Genomic DNA, 18,418 nt, shown 5'->3' with positions numbered 1-18,418 from the left:
GAAACACAAAAGCACTTGCAAAGATGTCTAAAAATATCCGTAGTTGTATAAAATCAACAGATACATCAAACTAAAAAATACTTTGCCCAGGAATAAGAAAGGAAGAAATTGACATGCCCCTTTGTGCTTCCAAAGCCTTGAGATCAAATATCTTTGCAAACTTTTGATTCATCTGGTGTCATAAACAGATCCAAATATGTGTTTGTATTGCCTCCACTGGCATGAAGTCCTGTACAATACAAAAAGATTTACACTGAGCTCAGAAAACCCAGAGGGCTCTTCCACGAAATGGATCCCAACAGAAAAAAAAAAGAATTTAGTAATACGGGGGATTGTACATTCTGGTCTATCCTCTTTAATGTTCCTGTTTCTAGAAATGAGAAACAATTCCCTACTATTGTTGTCTGACAGGTAAAGAGGGAGGTAATAGCTCGGACTCCTGGGTTCTGTTCTCAGTTTCCCGCCACTGCCTCATGGTGAGAGCTTGGAAAACCACTTCACTTCTTTATTCCCCAGTTTCCTCATCTGTATAATGGGGCTGATAATATTTACCTACTTCACAAGGGAAATCATGGGGCTGAATTAACGTTAAAGACATTGTCCTTCTCTAGACCCTTTCCATGGCAGGAATGCAGAAATGCACTATGCATATGTTCCACTTTTACATCTGTGAAGGTCACTGTGCTTTTGTTCTCTTTGCAGGTCCTTTGATGGTTATCGTAGAATATTGCAAATATGGAAATCTGTCTAATTACCTGAGAGGAAAACGAGGGGACTTTGTTGCATATAAGGTAAAACAAACAACTGGCTTTTTATGCAATTGCAAGATGGGCAATTCATGATCACAGAGGCTGGCTGCTTACAATTAGGATTTGTTCTCTACTTGCCATAGAGGGTCCTCAGTTATATCTGAATGCTGGCGCTTCATCAGGCCACCAAATTCCAACTTGTAAGAGGAGAAGGAAGAATGGACTCCTTCCTCTGTAGGATCTCAGTCCCTTCCTCACCCTCACCTCCAGCCCATACTGCATAATCAATTGCCAATGCTCATGGAAACAGCACATTCATCATTATGTGACTTGGAGGAGAAAAGAACTGCTCTGATTCCACTTCCTCACCACCAGCCCCTAGCTACTTGAAAGAGCAGTGGATGGTCTCTGTACATTAGGTATGAAAACACTGGTTCCTCAATCCCATCTCCCTCCTCAGCAGCTCACTGGTCTTGTTGTCCCACAGAGGGCTGAACAGATTAGCCACCAAAACTGTTATGGGAGAGGTGAGGTCAGTCCCCTCTTTCCACGAGAAGACTAAATGCAACACTCAGATAGCAGCTTTGGGAGCCTGGTTGTTTCAAATCTCAGCCTGTCTAAAAACAGGGACCACTGATTCAAATCCATGCAGGATCAGTGCAGCCTTTGATCCTTCCCAGGTACGACGCAGGTTATTGTGTGTGGGTTTTCCAGATGTCTCTAATATTTGTGGTCACATCTGCTCTTCATGGACACTAAAGCACATATGGTAACTGTAGCCAATTAGTTCATTTTATTATCCATTTATTGTTGTGCTGCGTGATGTTATGATTAACTCATATGCTATGTTACGTATAATTTATGTATGCTAAATAGGTTTAGGTTGTAGGATCATAGAAGAATAAGATTATTAAGTATTTAGGAGTGATAAGTATTTATTGTGTATCTAAGTAAAGCAGGGCTGAAACACAGGGCCTCCAGGTAAGGCCTGTAATATTTCAGCTTAGCCATACTAGGCCATAGACTTAAGAATGCTTGACATATGTAAGTGACCAGAGAATGACTCTACGCCAGTAAGATCACAAGACTACTGGAAAGATGTGCCAACAGGTAATGTGGCAGAAAATTGACCACAAGATCAAGATACCTTACTGCAACATCTTTTACAACATGTGTCCTGACTGCAGGGTACATGTTGTGTGTAGATGCTAATGAGAATAAGAGGAACTACAGTCAATCTATGAAAAATAGGGCATCCCAATATTCATGGGGTGTGGATATATATATAAGGAAAAAGAGGGTTGACACCTTCATGCACATGCATAGAGTGTTAGGTATAGTCAAAATTACAATATAAAAGAGGATTCCGTGGTTGGATAAAAATGGGAAGACCCAAGAGACAACCCCCCAGGAACCCCAGCAGGAACTGTCCCTCTAGTGATGATCCTTTGAGAGATCCATTGGACCCTAGAATATCCCTGGAGATGACTATGGTTATAATTATTGCATAGGTTTTTGTAGGATTTCTATATGCAGGGGTAATCATCACCTTGCTTGTGACTTTAATAAAACTTATAGTACAGATAAAACTTTGTACGTGTGATTGCATATGTGGTCATTATCCTTGGACTTTGTGTGTATCGTTGAGAAAAGCACCAGAGGCAATTTCACTCTGTTGAGCTTGAAACTGCAGCAACCGGAGCCAAACCCATGGCAGTGTAATACCACATCACTAAATTCACTTTAAATAAAATAAATGGCTACAGACCTCATGTAAGAGAAGGGAATTTTCCCTGATGCCACAATTCCTCCTCTGCTCATTATTGTTTGTGTGCTACAGTGATCGGCTGTGGTTCCCTACCCTGTGCAGCTCTCTCTGTATTACTTGAAAAGTGCTTTTGCAAAACACTTATGGGGACGTCGCCATAAGATCCTTTCCCAACCTCTGCCATGTCATTCCTTTAAATACCCTGAACTGCCTGGGCATCGCACTTCACCAAGGTAAATCATTTCTATGGAATTTTTAGTCCCAGGAGAACTCTGACCAAGCAGAGAAAAGTCTGGATGAGTCCAACAGTGATTTAACAGAGCTGATCAAGAGGCGCCTTGAGAGTGTGGCCAGCACAGGAAGCTCGGCCAGTTCAGGATTCATTGAAGATAAGAGTTACAGTGACTCGGAAGAGGAAGAAGAAGGTAAAAGAAACTTATCTACTCCTGAATCCTTTGTCTTAAATGTTTCCCTTGTTTCTGACTAAATCCTGCCCTAAGGGTCACTTGCTTTACAAAGTCTCTTTGGTTGTTGACAAGTCCTGTAGGTCATGGCAGACTCCAGCCAGGTCTACACGACAAATGTTTACTGTCATAGCTATATCAGGTGGGGATAGGATGAGGGTGATTTGTGACCTACATAACTGGACCAGCAATAGCCCCTAATGTAGGCACAGTTATACCCCCAAAACTGCACTTTTGCTGGAATACCTTGTTTTGCTTGTTGGGGCTGGGGCCAGTAGAAGCTGCATCCACAATAGGCACACTGTCACAGCTATACCGGCAAAGCCCTGCTAGTGTAAACCTTATGAGTTCTCCCTCATGCTCACTACAGAAGGTCTGCAGTAACCCACTTACACACACACCATCTGCTTCTTCTATGGAGGAGGGACGGTAGCAAAATTTTAGCAGAATGTTTGTGTTGCCAATCTGCCCTTCCAGAAAACTTTCTTCACCTGATGGAGTTAAAAGGAATGTCCCGTCTTTTCTCCCCAAATGTCCCTCTTTACGTGCTCTCCAGGATTGGTAAGCATGATTAATGCTAGAGGTCTTTCAGCTGTCTAGCCTTCTCCTCTAGGTTCTCATGTTTCTGTGGTCTCTTCTAGATGGTGAGGATCTGCAGAAGCGACCCCTGACCTTGGAGGATCTGATCTGCTATAGCTTCCAGGTGGCAAAAGGCATGGAGTTCCTGGCCTCCAGAAAAGTGAGTTCTATTTCTGCGCCACTCCTCTGTCTTATGTCTTTGTATTTCATTCAATAAACCTCAAGAGATGAGCTTCTTTCATAGAGCCATAGCCATTAGAGATAAAGACTAAGTATATCATTGGGCTTGATCCTCCTGTGACTTGTACTTATTTTACACTATTGTAACTCCACTGAATCTTCTGGTCAAGTAAGGAGTGGCATTGGTAGACCTCCAAAGGGAGTCTCCGCCTGTTGTTGGCTGGAAGCACGGCAGCTATGCCATGGGACCATAGCTGGAAGGCATGGAAAAAAATCGGGCAACGTCATCTGAATTCCATGACAGATATAGAAGAAATCTCTCCTGCCTCCAGGAAGGAAATATCCTTCCACAATGGAGGAAAAGCCCTCTGATAACTTCGGAGGAATGTAGCTCTAATAGTTTTGCTTGCCGGTAATTGTTGGTAACTGTAGCCAAATGAATGCCTCAATGTCATTTCAATCCATAGTCTATAGGTTTTTGAAGACGTTTGAGTCTAAGCCATGTGCAAAAATATGTTCATAATTGTGGATCTGTCAGATGATTACCATGACAGTACCCAGGAATCAGATTGTGTGCACAGTTTTGCATATGTACAATCACTCACTTATGGTAATTGCATATGCAAATGTTGTGTATTGATCCATGGGCCTTCTCCTTTCAAAATTTGGCCCATAGGGTTTAATATTTAACTTGGGGGGGTTGCAAATCCATTCTGATCTTAACTGTTCAAGTAGGATTTATTTAACATGTGTAGAGTCTGAGAAATGACCAGCCACCATGTTTCTCAATCTACTCCTTGTGCTGAGTTATTTTCTTTCTACCATATGACAGTATATTTTTGGCAGGCTCCCACACACATTTTCCCACTCCACCCAGCTCCAACACAAGCTCGTTTTTCTTTCACTTTTCAAAAGAGTCCCCAGGCTTTTTACTCCATTAGCAGCCTGATGTTCAGGCAAAACCTCTGATTTCACTTGTCCGCATTTCCTCGCAGTGTATTCATCGGGATTTGGCAGCAAGGAACATCCTTCTGTCGGAAAACAACGTGGTTAAGATCTGTGACTTTGGACTGGCCAGGGATATTTACAAAGATCCTGACTATGTACGGAAAGGAGATGTAAGTGAAAAGGACCTGACCTGCCAATCTTGAATATTACTCCCCCTAGGGACTGGGCAGATTAACAACCACAATAACTGGCCATGTGCCTCATCTTTTTTATTCTTAGGCAAGACTTCCACTTAAATGGATGGCTCCAGAGGCTATTTTTGATAAAATTTATACTACGCAGAGTGACGTGTGGTCTTTTGGCGTGTTACTATGGGAAATATTTTCTCTGGGTAAGATCATTTTTTATTTCATTTCACTTTTTTAACATGATGTTATTGTGCAAAGGGCTTTAACAAAAGAGCAAAGGATACAGGGTCACATTCTGATCTCAGTTGGTCTGGTGTAAATTAACAGTAATTGAATATAAAATAGCAGTTACTCTAGACTGACAACATTTGGCTCCTAATGCATGTTAAAAAAAAATCCCAGATTTTAAATTTGTAACAATCGATACCAGGAGAGTGTGTGACAAACACAAAGCAGGGCTGCTCTGGATTGAAACTTTTTTTTTTAAAGTGGTGAAAGTTTCCCTGTCAAACCATATTTTCCCATGAGAAGTCTGGCTTCGGATCAGAAACCACACAGCCTATAGGTTGCAGAGAATTACGCTATTGTTGACATAATGGTCTGACATTGCTAGTGGTAGACAGTGAACCACAAGGGAATTTTTGTGTATGAGCTAACAGCTACAATGGCTGCTCTTGCCCCAGGCTTGATTCTGCTTCCCCTCAAAATGCTGATAAGTAAAATTACACTTTGGCTGCAGCCATCATAATCTTGACAGGAGAACCCGTGCCAGCCTCCGTTAGTCATTTTGGAAGCAAACAGATAGAATGCATATTTGTACAGTCAATCCTCGCAATAACGCGCCCCACCGTAACGTGAACTCGCATATAACGTGATCATAAATTGGCTCCCCTTTAAGGCCTAATACCAGTGGTCCCCAATGCCATGGCGCCTGCCGGGACATTGATGTGCCCCCGCCTAGTGCCCAGCAGAGGAGAGAAGCCGCGGCCCCGCGCCTGCCGGGGACAGAGAACTCCAGGGCTGCGGGCACCGGTGCTCTCTGTCCCCAGCAGGTGCGGGGCCGTGGCTTCTCTCCGGCCTGCCAGGGACAGAGAGCACTGGCGCCTGCAGCCCCGGAGAAGCCAGAGAGAAGCCGCAGCCCCGCTCCTGCCGGGGACAGAGAGCACCGGTGCCCGCAGCCCTGGAGTTCTCTGTCCCCGGCAGGCACGGGGCCGCGGCTCCTCTCCCCTGCAGGGCCTAGGGGCACTAGGGGCACTAGGCGGCGCACATCAATGCACCGCATTGGGGACCACTGACTTAAACTGAGCGGCTTGAAACCCCGCTATGCCGCGACCCCGCATTTATCACGACGGAATTTTTTGGCCCCAAACATCGCGTTATAGCGGGGTTTCACTGCATGTGTACACCGCTTGCAAAGGCACAGACTGTTTGGAATGAGGACATTGGTGCTCTATGAGCTTTATCCTGCCATTAGACGAGACTTCTTCGAAAGCTCAGTCTGAGATCTGGTCATTACCCAACAGGTAAGGCTCCTAAAACTGAACCACACAATGTCACTTACAGACAGTGGGATCCCTCTGTTCCCAAATCCTCCTTGTACAACGTGGCATCTTCTCTTTCCTCAGGGTTGTCCAGTGGTTTTCTAATCAGCATTTCCAAACAAATGAAAACAGTAACTCCATATAGTTAAATTCCCGAGTTCTAAACAGTCCTGGGTGACCCTCCAATGCCTGCAAATTATAGATTGGCTGGGATTAACATTGAGCCCATGATGCCAAGTTCAGAACTGGATGCAGAATTCCCCAAAGTTTGGGACTATTCAGATCCAGTGTTTTGGTTTAGCTCATTATGGAGATTGAGCGCTGGCTGCAATGCTCAGAACCTGATTTGAACTTCCTTGAAGCTCAGGAGTGTTTTGGAACTCCGGCTTTGGTTTGGGTTCATCTGTAGTTTATATTAGCATGCAAAAGAGACACTTCACTGTTTAAAGTCTGGGACCAGGAGTTATTGCTTTCTCCAGAGTCTGGGTATGTCTCTACCCTGGTATCGACTTAGAATTCTGTTGCTGTAGTGTAACACATCTATGGCTTCCTAGGGGCTTCACAGGGGTCATTCTGCTACATACCCTTGGGAGCATCACAGTAAGAGAAAGGCTAGAACTCAGATCCTTGAACTCTACATGACCCAACTGTGGCAGCCAGCCAGCAGACCGAGGGAAGTATATTAGCATGTAGAGATGCAATTAATGGGGACAGTCACACTATGGGGATATCTGCAAAGACCCAAGTGAACTGGCTGTTGGTGAATGGCAAAAAATGCTTCAGGAAGCCCCAGTGATGCTGAGCTGGAAACACATCCAGCCACTCCCAAGGGTGGTGTTGAAACAGGCGTGAGATTCTCTTCACTGGCCTTTTAATACAAGAGTAATAATAACAAAATCCAGTAAGTAGATTTTTATTCTTCTGTTTTTATTCACAATGCTTTTAAAAATAAATGTAAGTTACTTTCAGACTGCTTGGTTTAAGTAGCCCCTTTTCTCAATGAAGTTGCTTAATTGGGGCCACTTAAAACAAACAGTCTGAAAGTAACGTAAATTTAGACAGGCCTTTCTGAAGCCAGAGGAATCCACTAAATTACAGCACAATTTGACCATTCTTAGGACTTCCTATCCTTCTGTTATGATGTAGATCACAAGCCACTTTCCTCTTTCCATGGCACTGATTCAAAAGCCAGTCGTTTTCCCTAAGAGGGGTTTTCATAAGGATCATCCAGGCATGTCCATAGTCACATCTGCAGCTCACATGATAAATATTTAATTAAGGGTTTCTGTCACTGATTGAACCCTCTTATATAAAAGTTTTACAGATCACTGAGAGCCAGAGTACAGAAAGTTATTTGTCTTTGCTACAGGGAATGTTTTGGCTCCCATCCATGATCGCTGCTTTTACAGGGTCCCACAGATTCAGTACCTTCTAAAAAGAAAGATATTGACCTGAAAAAAATGCAGTTTGGTTTGGACATAGGTCCTGTCAGGGCCAAAAGTTGAATCTGGAAATAAAGCACTACAAACTTCCTCTGAGCTAGGCAGAGTGCATTAGTTCTGTTGATGCACAGGTAAACCTACACAGGAGGAATTGTTTATCTTGATTTTGTAGCTGGTTTTGCTACTAATTATTTAAATGGGGTCAGCACAGTTGGTGGCAGATAATGCATTTTGAAATCAATTACCTGGCACATTACAGAATGTCAGTCTCTCCTGGAATTTAAATTTGCGGGGTTTCAAAAAGCAATCAGAAGTAATTATGTAAACAACCAGCATTTGGTAATGCAACATCAGCATCTTATTAGCCCACTAAAATAAAAGTGAGATCAAAAAGAGGGTTATTTAATATCCAGTGCAAGCCACATCTTTGAACGTTTTGAAGAAGAATTCCCCCAAGGGAAATGTCATATCATCTGAACCCACATTTTTCCCAGCCTTTCCTAGCAGCCAAAATCCAAATAATTACACCAAAGGATGTAATGATAGGGGGGAGGGATAGCTCAGTGGTTTGAGCATTGGCCTGCTAAACCCAGGGTTGTGAGTTCAATCCTTGAGGAGGCCACTTAGGAATCTGGGGCAAAAAATTGGTCCTGCTAGTGAAGGCAGGGGGCTGGACTCAATGACCTTTCAAGGTCCCTTCCAGTTCTAGGAGATTGGTATATCTCTTATTATTACCTAATACCAGAGTCCAGATGCACCATAATGAGGTGCAGGAGTGTTTTGCTCCATGCACTTGAGCCCTGAGCTGGCCCCACTTGATAGGAGGTCAACCTTGGCCAAAAGGTTGCATATCAAGAATCACTCTTCCCTGCCTTCTTGCCACTCTTTCTCACCAGTGTCCTACAGTGGATGCCCAAGAATGACCAGCTTTCACATACTGAGGGTTCACTTTGCACATTATAACCAGCTCCCCACCTCTCACAAGCCCCAATCAATGTATGTAAATCAAAACAGGGAAATGCCCCGAAATATTCCAGAACTGTTTAGGCTAACAGTGTCCACAGCGCTTACTTACCAGGCTCTGGCTTTCATCTTGCCCTTTGTGATCCAGCACTTCACCAAGGCCTAGTTCTTTATGATAAACTCTGCTGCAGAGACAATTAGCATGAGGTAGCCAGTGCAGTTTAGCAAAGCAGAGCTGACTTTTGGTCTGTTTGGATTGCTCTTCTGCGTGCCGGAATGTACTAAACTTGCAGCGTAAAACAGCTGGGATGACTCATCACTATCTCAGCCATACTCGGCTCCTCCACGTGGAAATCTGCTGGCTGGACAGGTCTCTGCTTACAATAGTGTCGAATCACAGAAATCTGAGTTGGAAAAGGACTTCTAGGTCATGCAGTCCCTCTTTTCACAAATGCAGGGTTGTTGCCTGCAGCACACTCTCCGGTGTATTGTCCACGCTAGTGTTAAATGTCCCAAGCAATGAGATTCTACCCACTTCTCTTGGGAAACTACTCCACAGTCTAAGAGATACTGAAGCCTGGCATTAGTAGTCCTCAGGGTTGCCATGTATGAAATATAAGATGGGCTGTGTGAAGATGGGCAGTTCAGTTAGCATGACAGCTCTGAGGGTCAAAGTCCAGAAAATGTGCATACCAATGCATGTCTCAGTTTAGGTATATTCATTCTTACCTATTTCAGGTAAGCGAGTCAATTCATACACTAAAGACTTCAAAAGCATTCTGAGATCCTTGGATGAAAGGTGCTGCTGTAACCCACACACCTCCTGGGTGTGGTGTTCTATCCCATCTAGTGGCACCGAGACCACTTAGAGTGCAATTAATGAGTCTACTCTACAGCCTTAGCTAATAGGCAGTTGGCTTTTATCTCATGCGGTAGAGGCTCCTGCACTAAGCTCCAGAGGTCCCAGGTTCGATGATGACTGGGGTCTGTCGGCATTACACTGCCATACATGCAAAACATTATCTTATCATTCTGATTATGACTCTTATTATTCCTGGTGTCGGACAAAACTGGGAAGGGAACTATAAATACACAACAGAAATGAGTCTCACAATATATTTCCAACTCAGCCAAAACCAGGGTAACTCAAGATCAGATTGTTTTGTGACACTGCTGATGGGATTTCTGTCCCAGTTCACAGACCAAAGAATTTCAGATAACTGTGGCCAAGTGACTCTAAGCTGCCATAGACTGCCCTCCGAGCCTATTCAGTGAGCTCGTTGCTACTTCCACAATCCCAGCCCTGCAGTGAATGATACCAGGGATCAAGTGGCAAGGCTCATGCAGTTAAATTATTTGGGGAATAGTCACTTTTTGGTACTCTCTCAATTTCTAATATTTCTGCATGGCTTGTTCCCGCCCACAAGCGTGCAGTATATGATGGCATTCCCAAGCTTGATGAAAACAGGAGATCAGGCAGGAATGTTATAGAAAGTAAACCGCATACAGATTCCTCAAGAGCTGGACCCAGATTCAGATTCCATTAAATCCCTGCTGTTCAAAACAGATTAAATGTTCTTCCAAACTCTTCAGCCAGCCTCAGGGATGCCAGACTATGACAAGAAATGGCTGTCTTACAGATTCCAACCTCTGCTGGGGAGGAGGGAACCCAGAGGTGCTAGGAGGAGATGGGGAATTTCATATTCTTTTTGAGGGAATGGGGTGGGAATGTTTTTTTAAAGATAAGCTCAGCCTCTTTCTCACACCCCGTTTCCTTTCCCCCCAAATGGATAAAAACCTTACAGAACCCTACAGGGCCTTGGTTGTAGAATCTGTGATGTCCAAAAAGGCTCATAGGCCCAGATTCTCAAAGATATTTAGGTGTCTAACTCCCACTGATTTCTGGACCTTTGCTTCTACTCCACTATCGTAGTTCCCTTGACCTTATTCCAACACTGAATTTCACCCAGCTGGCCTGGATCCTTGATAATGAACTAGGGACCTTTTTAGAGCGCTAGGCCCAATTTAAACTCTGGTGTAAGCAGGCGTAACTCAGATTGACTCCAATGGGAGGGACACCCACTAATTTATAGCCCTCTTCAGCCCAGAAAGGTCTCTGAGTCCCTTTGCAATCTGTGTATGTGGTCTTCGGTTGTAATTTCAATCACAAATGCCACACAACAGGCTGTAGCTGGCTGAAGATTCCCACTCTCCAAGTCAGTGAGGGAATAGGATGCATCCCACCATATATAGATAGAGTCTCCATCCCTATGTCTGTGCATGTAATAGAACAGCACTGAAGATGATTTGTATTGTGTAAAACAGGACAAAATGAGGATTACTCTTTCTGTCGGTTGGCTGCTGGGCGACCCATGTGAAATAAGATGGTGGCGTCAATCCAGTTCCTAGTGCGTTTACATCCAAAAATGCAGTCACAATTGGCACTAAGTGCCTTCCTCCCCTGGCTGGAGGTTAAGGATTGGATGGGCCTGGAGACAGAATTCCCCTAGAAGTGGTTCCTCCGGGTTATGTTTGAGGCACATTAAACAGGGAATGGAAAGGAGGTGGAAAGGGGAGTTTGCCTTGTTGCGGGCTGTGATTTCCCTCTTCTGTGAATAAACAAAGCCCTTCATTTTCCAGGCTGTCAGGCCAGCAAATTAAACTAGTATTACATTCACACTGAGACAGAAAACAGGGGTGAAAACTGAGGCACTATTGGAAGAAAGTGAACATTTCCCAAAGCAGGAGCGTGTCTCTGCTGTGCTTGCTGTTCTGGCATAGAATTCACTTCTACAGGGAAAACATGAGCTATTACAGGGCAGCTCAGCTCACTTACATACTCGCCTTGCCCTGACAGTTGCATTAAGGAGCATGATTTATTTGTGTGCATTGGTTTCCTGGTCACATTAGCACAGATGTCATTATTGGAGGGACAGTCTCACAAGTTTCTAATGAGAACAAGGGGAATGTGGTGAGTTGACACAGACATGCTTCCATGCATTTTCCCTGCAGTGTGTTTGGTTCATCTGCTAACCAATCGGAACTTAATGTAACAAGAGGTTGGGCCTTGCCCAGCAACTTTGCTTGGGCTTTTAGTCCTGAGCTAGTGGGGAGTGAGAGCCTTGCACCGCTACCAATTCCTCCCGCTCCCCAGTAGTGCCGTTGATAGACCCCACAGGGATTTATACCCGGCCCTCTGGCTCTAGAAAGGTTAATCCACTCAGGTCCAATGGGGGGATCTCAAGAGGAGGAACTGAAGTACTTGAGGGACTAAGGGGAAGAGTAAACCACTTTCTTTCCACCAGTTCCCAGGGGGACCCTAACCTTCAATTTCCCCCCTTCTGTATTTATAATGGGCCAAAGTCTGAGGGTTCTTGGTCATTACTCAGTGGAAGTTTTGTCTAAGGACTTCAGGATTTCGCCCAACATATGCAACACTAACCTGGCTTGAACAAGAGGAAGAAGAGTTCAATTGCATGTCTAGGGGGGGATTTAGCTGACCTATGGCTCCCATTGCCTTTGTGTCACATACGGCTAAAAGCCTACAGCACCCCCCAGCGTTATTCACCTGAGCAGCGAGTACCATTGATGTCACAGGGACTGAATGAGTTAGTGAAGATTGCAAGACTCATTATTACTTTACGTATATTCAGGTAGAGGAAAATTTGGCCTGGGGCATTACTTTGAAACGAGAGTGTATCTAGGTAAACTAGAAGGAACCTTCCTACTTAACCCAGGAGATTATTTAAGGCATGAAACTGACAGGCATTTTGCTTTTTGTTCTGCTGTGTTTCATTTCTGGGTGATTCTGACCCTGGTTTTAGTATGAAAGTATTGCTCAGCTTGACCAGAAACCTCTAGCTAGAGGGAGTTCCTGTTCTAATTAAATTTCTAGAAGAAAGTCCTTTTGGGTGCTACTGTGAACTGAGTTGAACCTCCACGCCCGTTTGGGTTTCATCACTGAAAATATATGTGTATCGTGGTCCTTTAGGAGCAACAGAATGTGCCAGGCAATGTGCTGCTTTAGTATATCATGAAGGGCTGATATTTAGAAGGTGGATGCAATTGGCTTTGGAGCTAGAATTTTTGTGACGAGCCTAAAGATGACTTTCAGTGGGACTTAGACCCATAAGCTTTTTAAGCAATTTAAATCTTTGTAAATCTGGCCCACAATGTTATTTCTACAGTCAAAGGGCCTTATCCCGAGAGATAAGCTGTGCACCGGCAACTCCCATTCCATCAGCACCTTTTAGGATCAGGCCCCAGATTTCCAGCTAGGCTGGAATGCTCAGCAATCACCACTGATGTTTTGCATTCAGATGGACAGTGACCAAGCCAGGTGAGGTCACCCTCTCTGTTTGTACCTGCAGGTGCCTCACCATACCCGGGTGTACAAATTGATGAGGACTTTTGCCGCCGCCTCAAAGAAGGAACACGAATGAGATCGCCAGAATATTCCACTCCAGAAATGTAAGAGTTCTACTCCCAGCCCTGGACAACAGATTTTAACCATTGTAACAGGGACTTTGATTTGTTTGTTGAGATGGGGGGAGGGTTTGTCAGATTTTCTTTCTTGTAACCCATTTATTAAATTTTGGGGTTGTGTCTACCCCAGGCTCCCTGATACCATAGACCAATAACAACAAACCACCAAGTCAACTTCAGGGCCAATCTGTTGATGGGCAAAGGGGTTAACAGATCATTTCAGGCTAGTTGTGGTGTATGAAATCTCAGTTCAAGGAACTACCATGTTTGTTTGATTTCCAGTTTTGTGGGAGTGTCTATGTAGCCGTAATTGTAACCTGCTTTCAGCCACATCAGCAGGGCCTGCGACTCAAAGTTAAACTAGCTCAGCGTAAACAACTTAGAGAATTGATTGAAACACAAGCATGGAGTGAAAAGACATGACTGGGGGTGTAATGCAGTGCTTCTGAACACAGGGATTTGATTTGTCACCTCCATTGGAGGTATCAGGTGGGAAGTCATCTAGATGAGGATGGAGACAAGCAGCAGCACAAAGAAATGGTTTGGAAACGCAGACTGACGTTCTCTTAAAGTTCATGTGTTTTTTCGTAGCTACCAGACTATGCTGGATTGTTGGCATGGAGTTGCCACAGAGCGGCCCACCTTCACAGAGCTGGTTGAGCGCTTAGGAGACCTCCTCCAGGCAAACGTGCAACAGGTACAGCTGTGTGGCTGGTTTGTCGCATGTGTGCAGAGATGATATCCCAGGGTTAAGCTCCAATATAAGCAGGGCCGGCTCCAGGGTTTTTGCCGCCTCAAGCTGCGGGACAAAAAAAAAAAAAAGGCCGCGATCACGATTGGCAGCAGCTCCACCGTGCCGCTTTCTTCTTCGGGAGCAATTCGGCAGCAGGTCCTTCCCTCCAATAGGGACCGAGGGACCAGCTGCCAAATGGCAGCCAAAGAGCCCGACGTGCCGCCCCTTTCCATTGGCCGCCCCAAGCACCTGCTTGCTGAGCTGGTGCCTGGAGCCGGCCCTGAATATAAGATATGACTTCACATCACCACAAAGAACACAGTGAAAACAGCTATTGGTGTGAGTGTAGGAGTGGAAAATGCTACATATTCAAAGGGGATTTTGGTTAGAAAATGAGATGTTTATCCATCCACAACGAGCAAACACTTACAGTACATTAATTTAAAAAAGATTCAGTTGCCCCCTAGAGGAACAATAGCTCTTTATCTCACAAAACATTTTAATTAGTTTCCAATACTGCAAACTGCCAGTAGCATAGTTCTCTTCCTACAATTGGTCTGAACTCTCTCTCTCTCTCCCCTCACCCCCTTTTCTCTGTATTTAAGCTCATTGTTACTTTTAGGAACTTCGAAATGAAGCCATTTAAGGCTCAAAGAGTCAATTACATAATTGTCAATTTCATAATAGTTAGATCAACTTTTTTCTCTCCATTTTAAAAAAACCCCAATACCTCAGTTATGTAACTGTCAATTCCATTATCAGAAGAAATCAAGCGCTCTCCCCTGGCCCTTCCCTTTTGGAAAACTAATACATCAGTGAAGCTAAATTGAAAGACACTTGTTTTGCAATGTGCAAAAGCCAGGAAGAGTTTGTGAGCCTTATGCTGCAAGCAAAGGAAATTAAAGGGAACTCAGGAATCGTGATAAGGGACCAAGCAGTTAATTACGCCTCAGAATTAAAATCAAGGGAAGAGAATGTTGATAAATGGGTTTAAGACGACACAGAGCCACTTCTACAGATAATTGTAATAATTAGCACTTGCTGCTGAGACTTCATAGCTTCCTTAGGTAGGTGCTGAAGTATATTAAGGATGCAGTGGCAACTGTTGTAATGAAAGCACAGGAAATAAAGTGGTTTAAGGCTGCAATAATAAGGAATGGCTGTCATTAGCTGCAACTGCTCAATTTGAACAGAAGCTCATAGGCTATAAATAGGCATTACTCATTTCAAATTCCCAGCTCTGCTATAGCCTCGCATGCTGGCTGGCTCTGTGTCTCTCCTCTCCCACACATAAACGTGGGCCTTTAACATGGATTTGGGTGTTTTGAGTCCCATTACACTGAGCCCATGGAAATCACCAAAGATGGCAAAACATTGAAAATGTCATTGAGTGCCTAACTGAGCCAGCCCATAAGAACATACGAATGGCCATACTGGGTCAGACCAAAGGTCCATCTAGCCCAGTATCCTGTCTTCCGACAGCGGCCAATGCCAGGTGCCCCAGAGGGAATGAACAGAACAGGTAATCACCAAGTGATCCATCCCCTGTCACCCATTCCCAGCTTCTGGCAAACAGAGGCTAGGGACACCATCCCTGCCCATCCTGGCTAATAGCCATTGATGGACCTCTCCTCTATGAACTTATCTAGTTCTTTTTTGAGTGCCCAACTTAACTGAGGCGCATTGGGGCATGATAATATATAACACTAGTAGGAAATAATTGGCTGCAAGTTTGTCCAGGATGCAATAGGAAAGCCCTGTAAAGCCAGCTGCTTTCAAATGGATATGAACATCTTGGTGTCCCCCAAGCCGGAGATCACTCAGTGATGCTGCATGCTCAAAATGTTTAGTTTTCCTAGATGATGCATGAGCACCAGAGGCAGAGCTGTTGTTGCCATGAGAGAAGCTTGAAAAACATGGCCTAGAATGCAGGGGCACCTGGAGGTCTTGCACTTTGCTGCCATGATTGATGAAGCAATGGAGTGCTAGTGCTCAGATGCCTCCAAGGGAGGATCTACACAAAGAGCAACCAGGACTGGAATTTTCATCCATTCTTCTTAGTGGAGCTCCCCAAAATGAAAGATTTGCCTTGTGGAAAGACAAGATAGTGAATGTTGCGCAAAGCCCTTAACGCTGGATTTAGTGTATTGCAAAGAACTTCATGACTGCCTTAAAGAAATCATCAAAACCAAAACAAATAGCTACATGGCTTTCATAGTGCACAGCCCTGCTTGGAAGATGGTTCCAGTAGAGCTTGATAGCCATTAATGTCCAGGCCATCAGGAGGAAGAACTGATCCTTACCGGCTTCTCTTTCTTCTGTTAATTATTTAGGATGGTAAAGACTATATTCCACTGAACATCACATTATGCCTTGAGGGAGAATCTAACCCAAAGACCTGCCCAGTGGAAGAAAACTTGAGCAATTGCATTAATCGCTGGAGTGTATTGGGAATAGGGTAAGGAAAATGCTTTCTTATTTTGGTTTCAAGTCAAGAATCTAGACAATTAAGACAGTCAAAGCTGGGAAGTAGTTTAAGCCTGCAGGTAAGGGCATGAATCACAGTAGTTTGGTATACGTGTTGTCTTCTCTGCCTACCAGCATTTATGGTGGAGTGGAACAGATCTGTTTATGGTTCCTGGGTTCAGTCAGCACTGGGCTAGGGGCAGGGATTTCCCTGGTTGAAGGCTCTTGGCTATGAAACCCTTTCCCAGGGGTCAGCTCCACCATGTTGCATGACAGACACTTGACAAAATTACTGGACTTAGTGACGGACATTGGTGGGGAGTGGGAGGGGGCTCCGGGCTGAGGCAGGGGGTTGGAGTGTGGGATGGGGTACAGACTCTGGGCTGAGGGTGTGGGTTCTGAGGTGGGGCCAGAAATGAGGGGTTCGGGTGCAGGAGAAGGGTCTGGGTTGGAGCAGGGGGTTGGGATGCAAGGGGGTAAGGGCTCCGGCTGGGGGTGTAGGCTCTGGTGTGGGGCAGGGGATGAGTGATTTGGGGGTGCAGGAGGGGGTGAAGGGTTCAGAGTGTGGAAGGGGGCTCCGGGCTGGGACACGGGGTTGGGGTGTGGGGGCATGTGAGGGCTCCAGCTTGGGGTGCAGGCTCTGGGGTGGGGCTGGGGATGAGGGTTTTGGGGTGCAGGAGGGTGCTCTGGGCTGGGACCGACAGGTTCAGAGGGTGGGAGGGGAATTGGGGTTGGGGCAGAGGGTTGGGGCCCGAGAGGGGGCCTCAGGGGTGCAGGCTCCAGGCGGTGCTTACTTCAAGCAGCTTCCGGAAGCAGCGGTATGTCCCCCCCTCCGGCTTCTACGCGGAGGCATGGCCAGGCGGCTCTGTGCGCTGCTCTGTCCGCAGGCGCTGCCCCCGCAGCTCCCATTGACCGTGGTTCCCGGCCAATGGGCCGGGAGCCACAGAGTCAGCGCTTTGGGGGTGGGGGGGATGACTGAGGCAGCATGCAGAGCCACGTCTGCACCGGCAACAGCAGGGATGGAGAGCCGCTTGCGGGGAGCCGCCCAAGGTGAGCACCCCCGGATGGACCTCAAAATTTTTACCATGGACACTTGTGTCTGTATACGGACACATTGCTGACCCCTCCTCCTTCCCCAAAGTGATTTGCCACATTGGCTGCCTTTAGGGCAGGCTTTCAATCCCATGTATTTTAGATGGACCATCCTCTTCTGAAGCTCCCACTCCTGTGATTTCGGTTTCAGTCCCCCACATGCTTGTATCAGTTGGCTTTGAACACTTTTCTGGGGAAGAGGGGTTTGCTTTGAGTGTCACTGAGTTTCCCTCTGTGCCTTACGGCTTGGTCCCTTCTGGAGATGGGCCAAGGAAGCTGTGCATTGGGTTGTGCAGAAACAAAGCCTGGGATAGTTGGATCCAGCCTCTCTTTTATCTGACCCACCACCAAGGTTTGGGGGAGTTGTAACAACACTTTGCAAAGCTTCCAGTTCTGGCCCTGCTCTCATTCTGCTTTAATAAATATTAGGGCTGATTGGCTCTTTAATTGGTTTTCAATGTTTTGCATTTAGATGGGTTAAATAAAAATAAAATCTAGGAATTGGATAGCGGCTTTAGAAGCCCCTGTCCTGTTGGATGCAGAATGGCTAGGACTGGCTGCATTCTGTGTGTGGAGGAGACAGACAGCTGGCATGCCTTGCTGGGTGCTGTGGAAGTGCACACAGGCGTGGCAACTGCTACAGCACTTAAGGTGGTGCAGCTTGCGCTCCCACCAGCATTGACCATGGTCTGCCATCTGAATAGAAAGGGAAGGATCAGGAAAGGCAGGGGACATGTATACATCCCTGTCCTGTCCTTTGTGATGGCTGCTAATGATGGTGGTGTTTGGCCATATGACTTTCCCCTGGTAGGCCAAGAGA

The 18,418-nt window shown here is 45.5% G+C and overlaps 1 protein-coding gene and 1 long non-coding RNA gene across 3 annotated transcripts in view; one reads left to right on the top strand and one right to left on the bottom strand.

The window, feature by feature from the left end:
- Positions 1–18,418, bottom strand: part of LOC123377258 — an 81,906-nt gene that overhangs the window by 16,855 nt on the left and 46,633 nt on the right. The window lies entirely within an intron of this gene.
- The window catches only part of LOC123377257 (vascular endothelial growth factor receptor kdr-like), a 179,867-nt gene that overhangs the window by 139,753 nt on the left and 21,696 nt on the right, over positions 1–18,418 (top strand). Inside the window, exons 20-27 of the mRNA XM_045029922.1 lie at positions 703–791; positions 2,777–2,942; positions 3,623–3,720; positions 4,736–4,858; positions 4,968–5,079; positions 13,193–13,292; positions 13,899–14,004; positions 16,374–16,498. Coding sequence (XP_044885857.1) covers positions 703–791; positions 2,777–2,942; positions 3,623–3,720; positions 4,736–4,858; positions 4,968–5,079; positions 13,193–13,292; positions 13,899–14,004; positions 16,374–16,498 — 919 coding nt within the window. The remainder of the gene's footprint in view (positions 1–702; positions 792–2,776; positions 2,943–3,622; positions 3,721–4,735; positions 4,859–4,967; positions 5,080–13,192; positions 13,293–13,898; positions 14,005–16,373; positions 16,499–18,418) is intronic.

The sequence above is a fragment of the Mauremys mutica genome, chromosome 9, assembly GCF_020497125.1.
Source record: "Mauremys mutica isolate MM-2020 ecotype Southern chromosome 9, ASM2049712v1, whole genome shotgun sequence".
In the NCBI taxonomy this organism is placed as follows: domain Eukaryota; kingdom Metazoa; phylum Chordata; order Testudines; family Geoemydidae; genus Mauremys; species Mauremys mutica.
The sequence above is the reverse complement of the archived record's forward strand: the minus strand, read 5'-3'. Positions and strand labels throughout refer to the sequence as shown.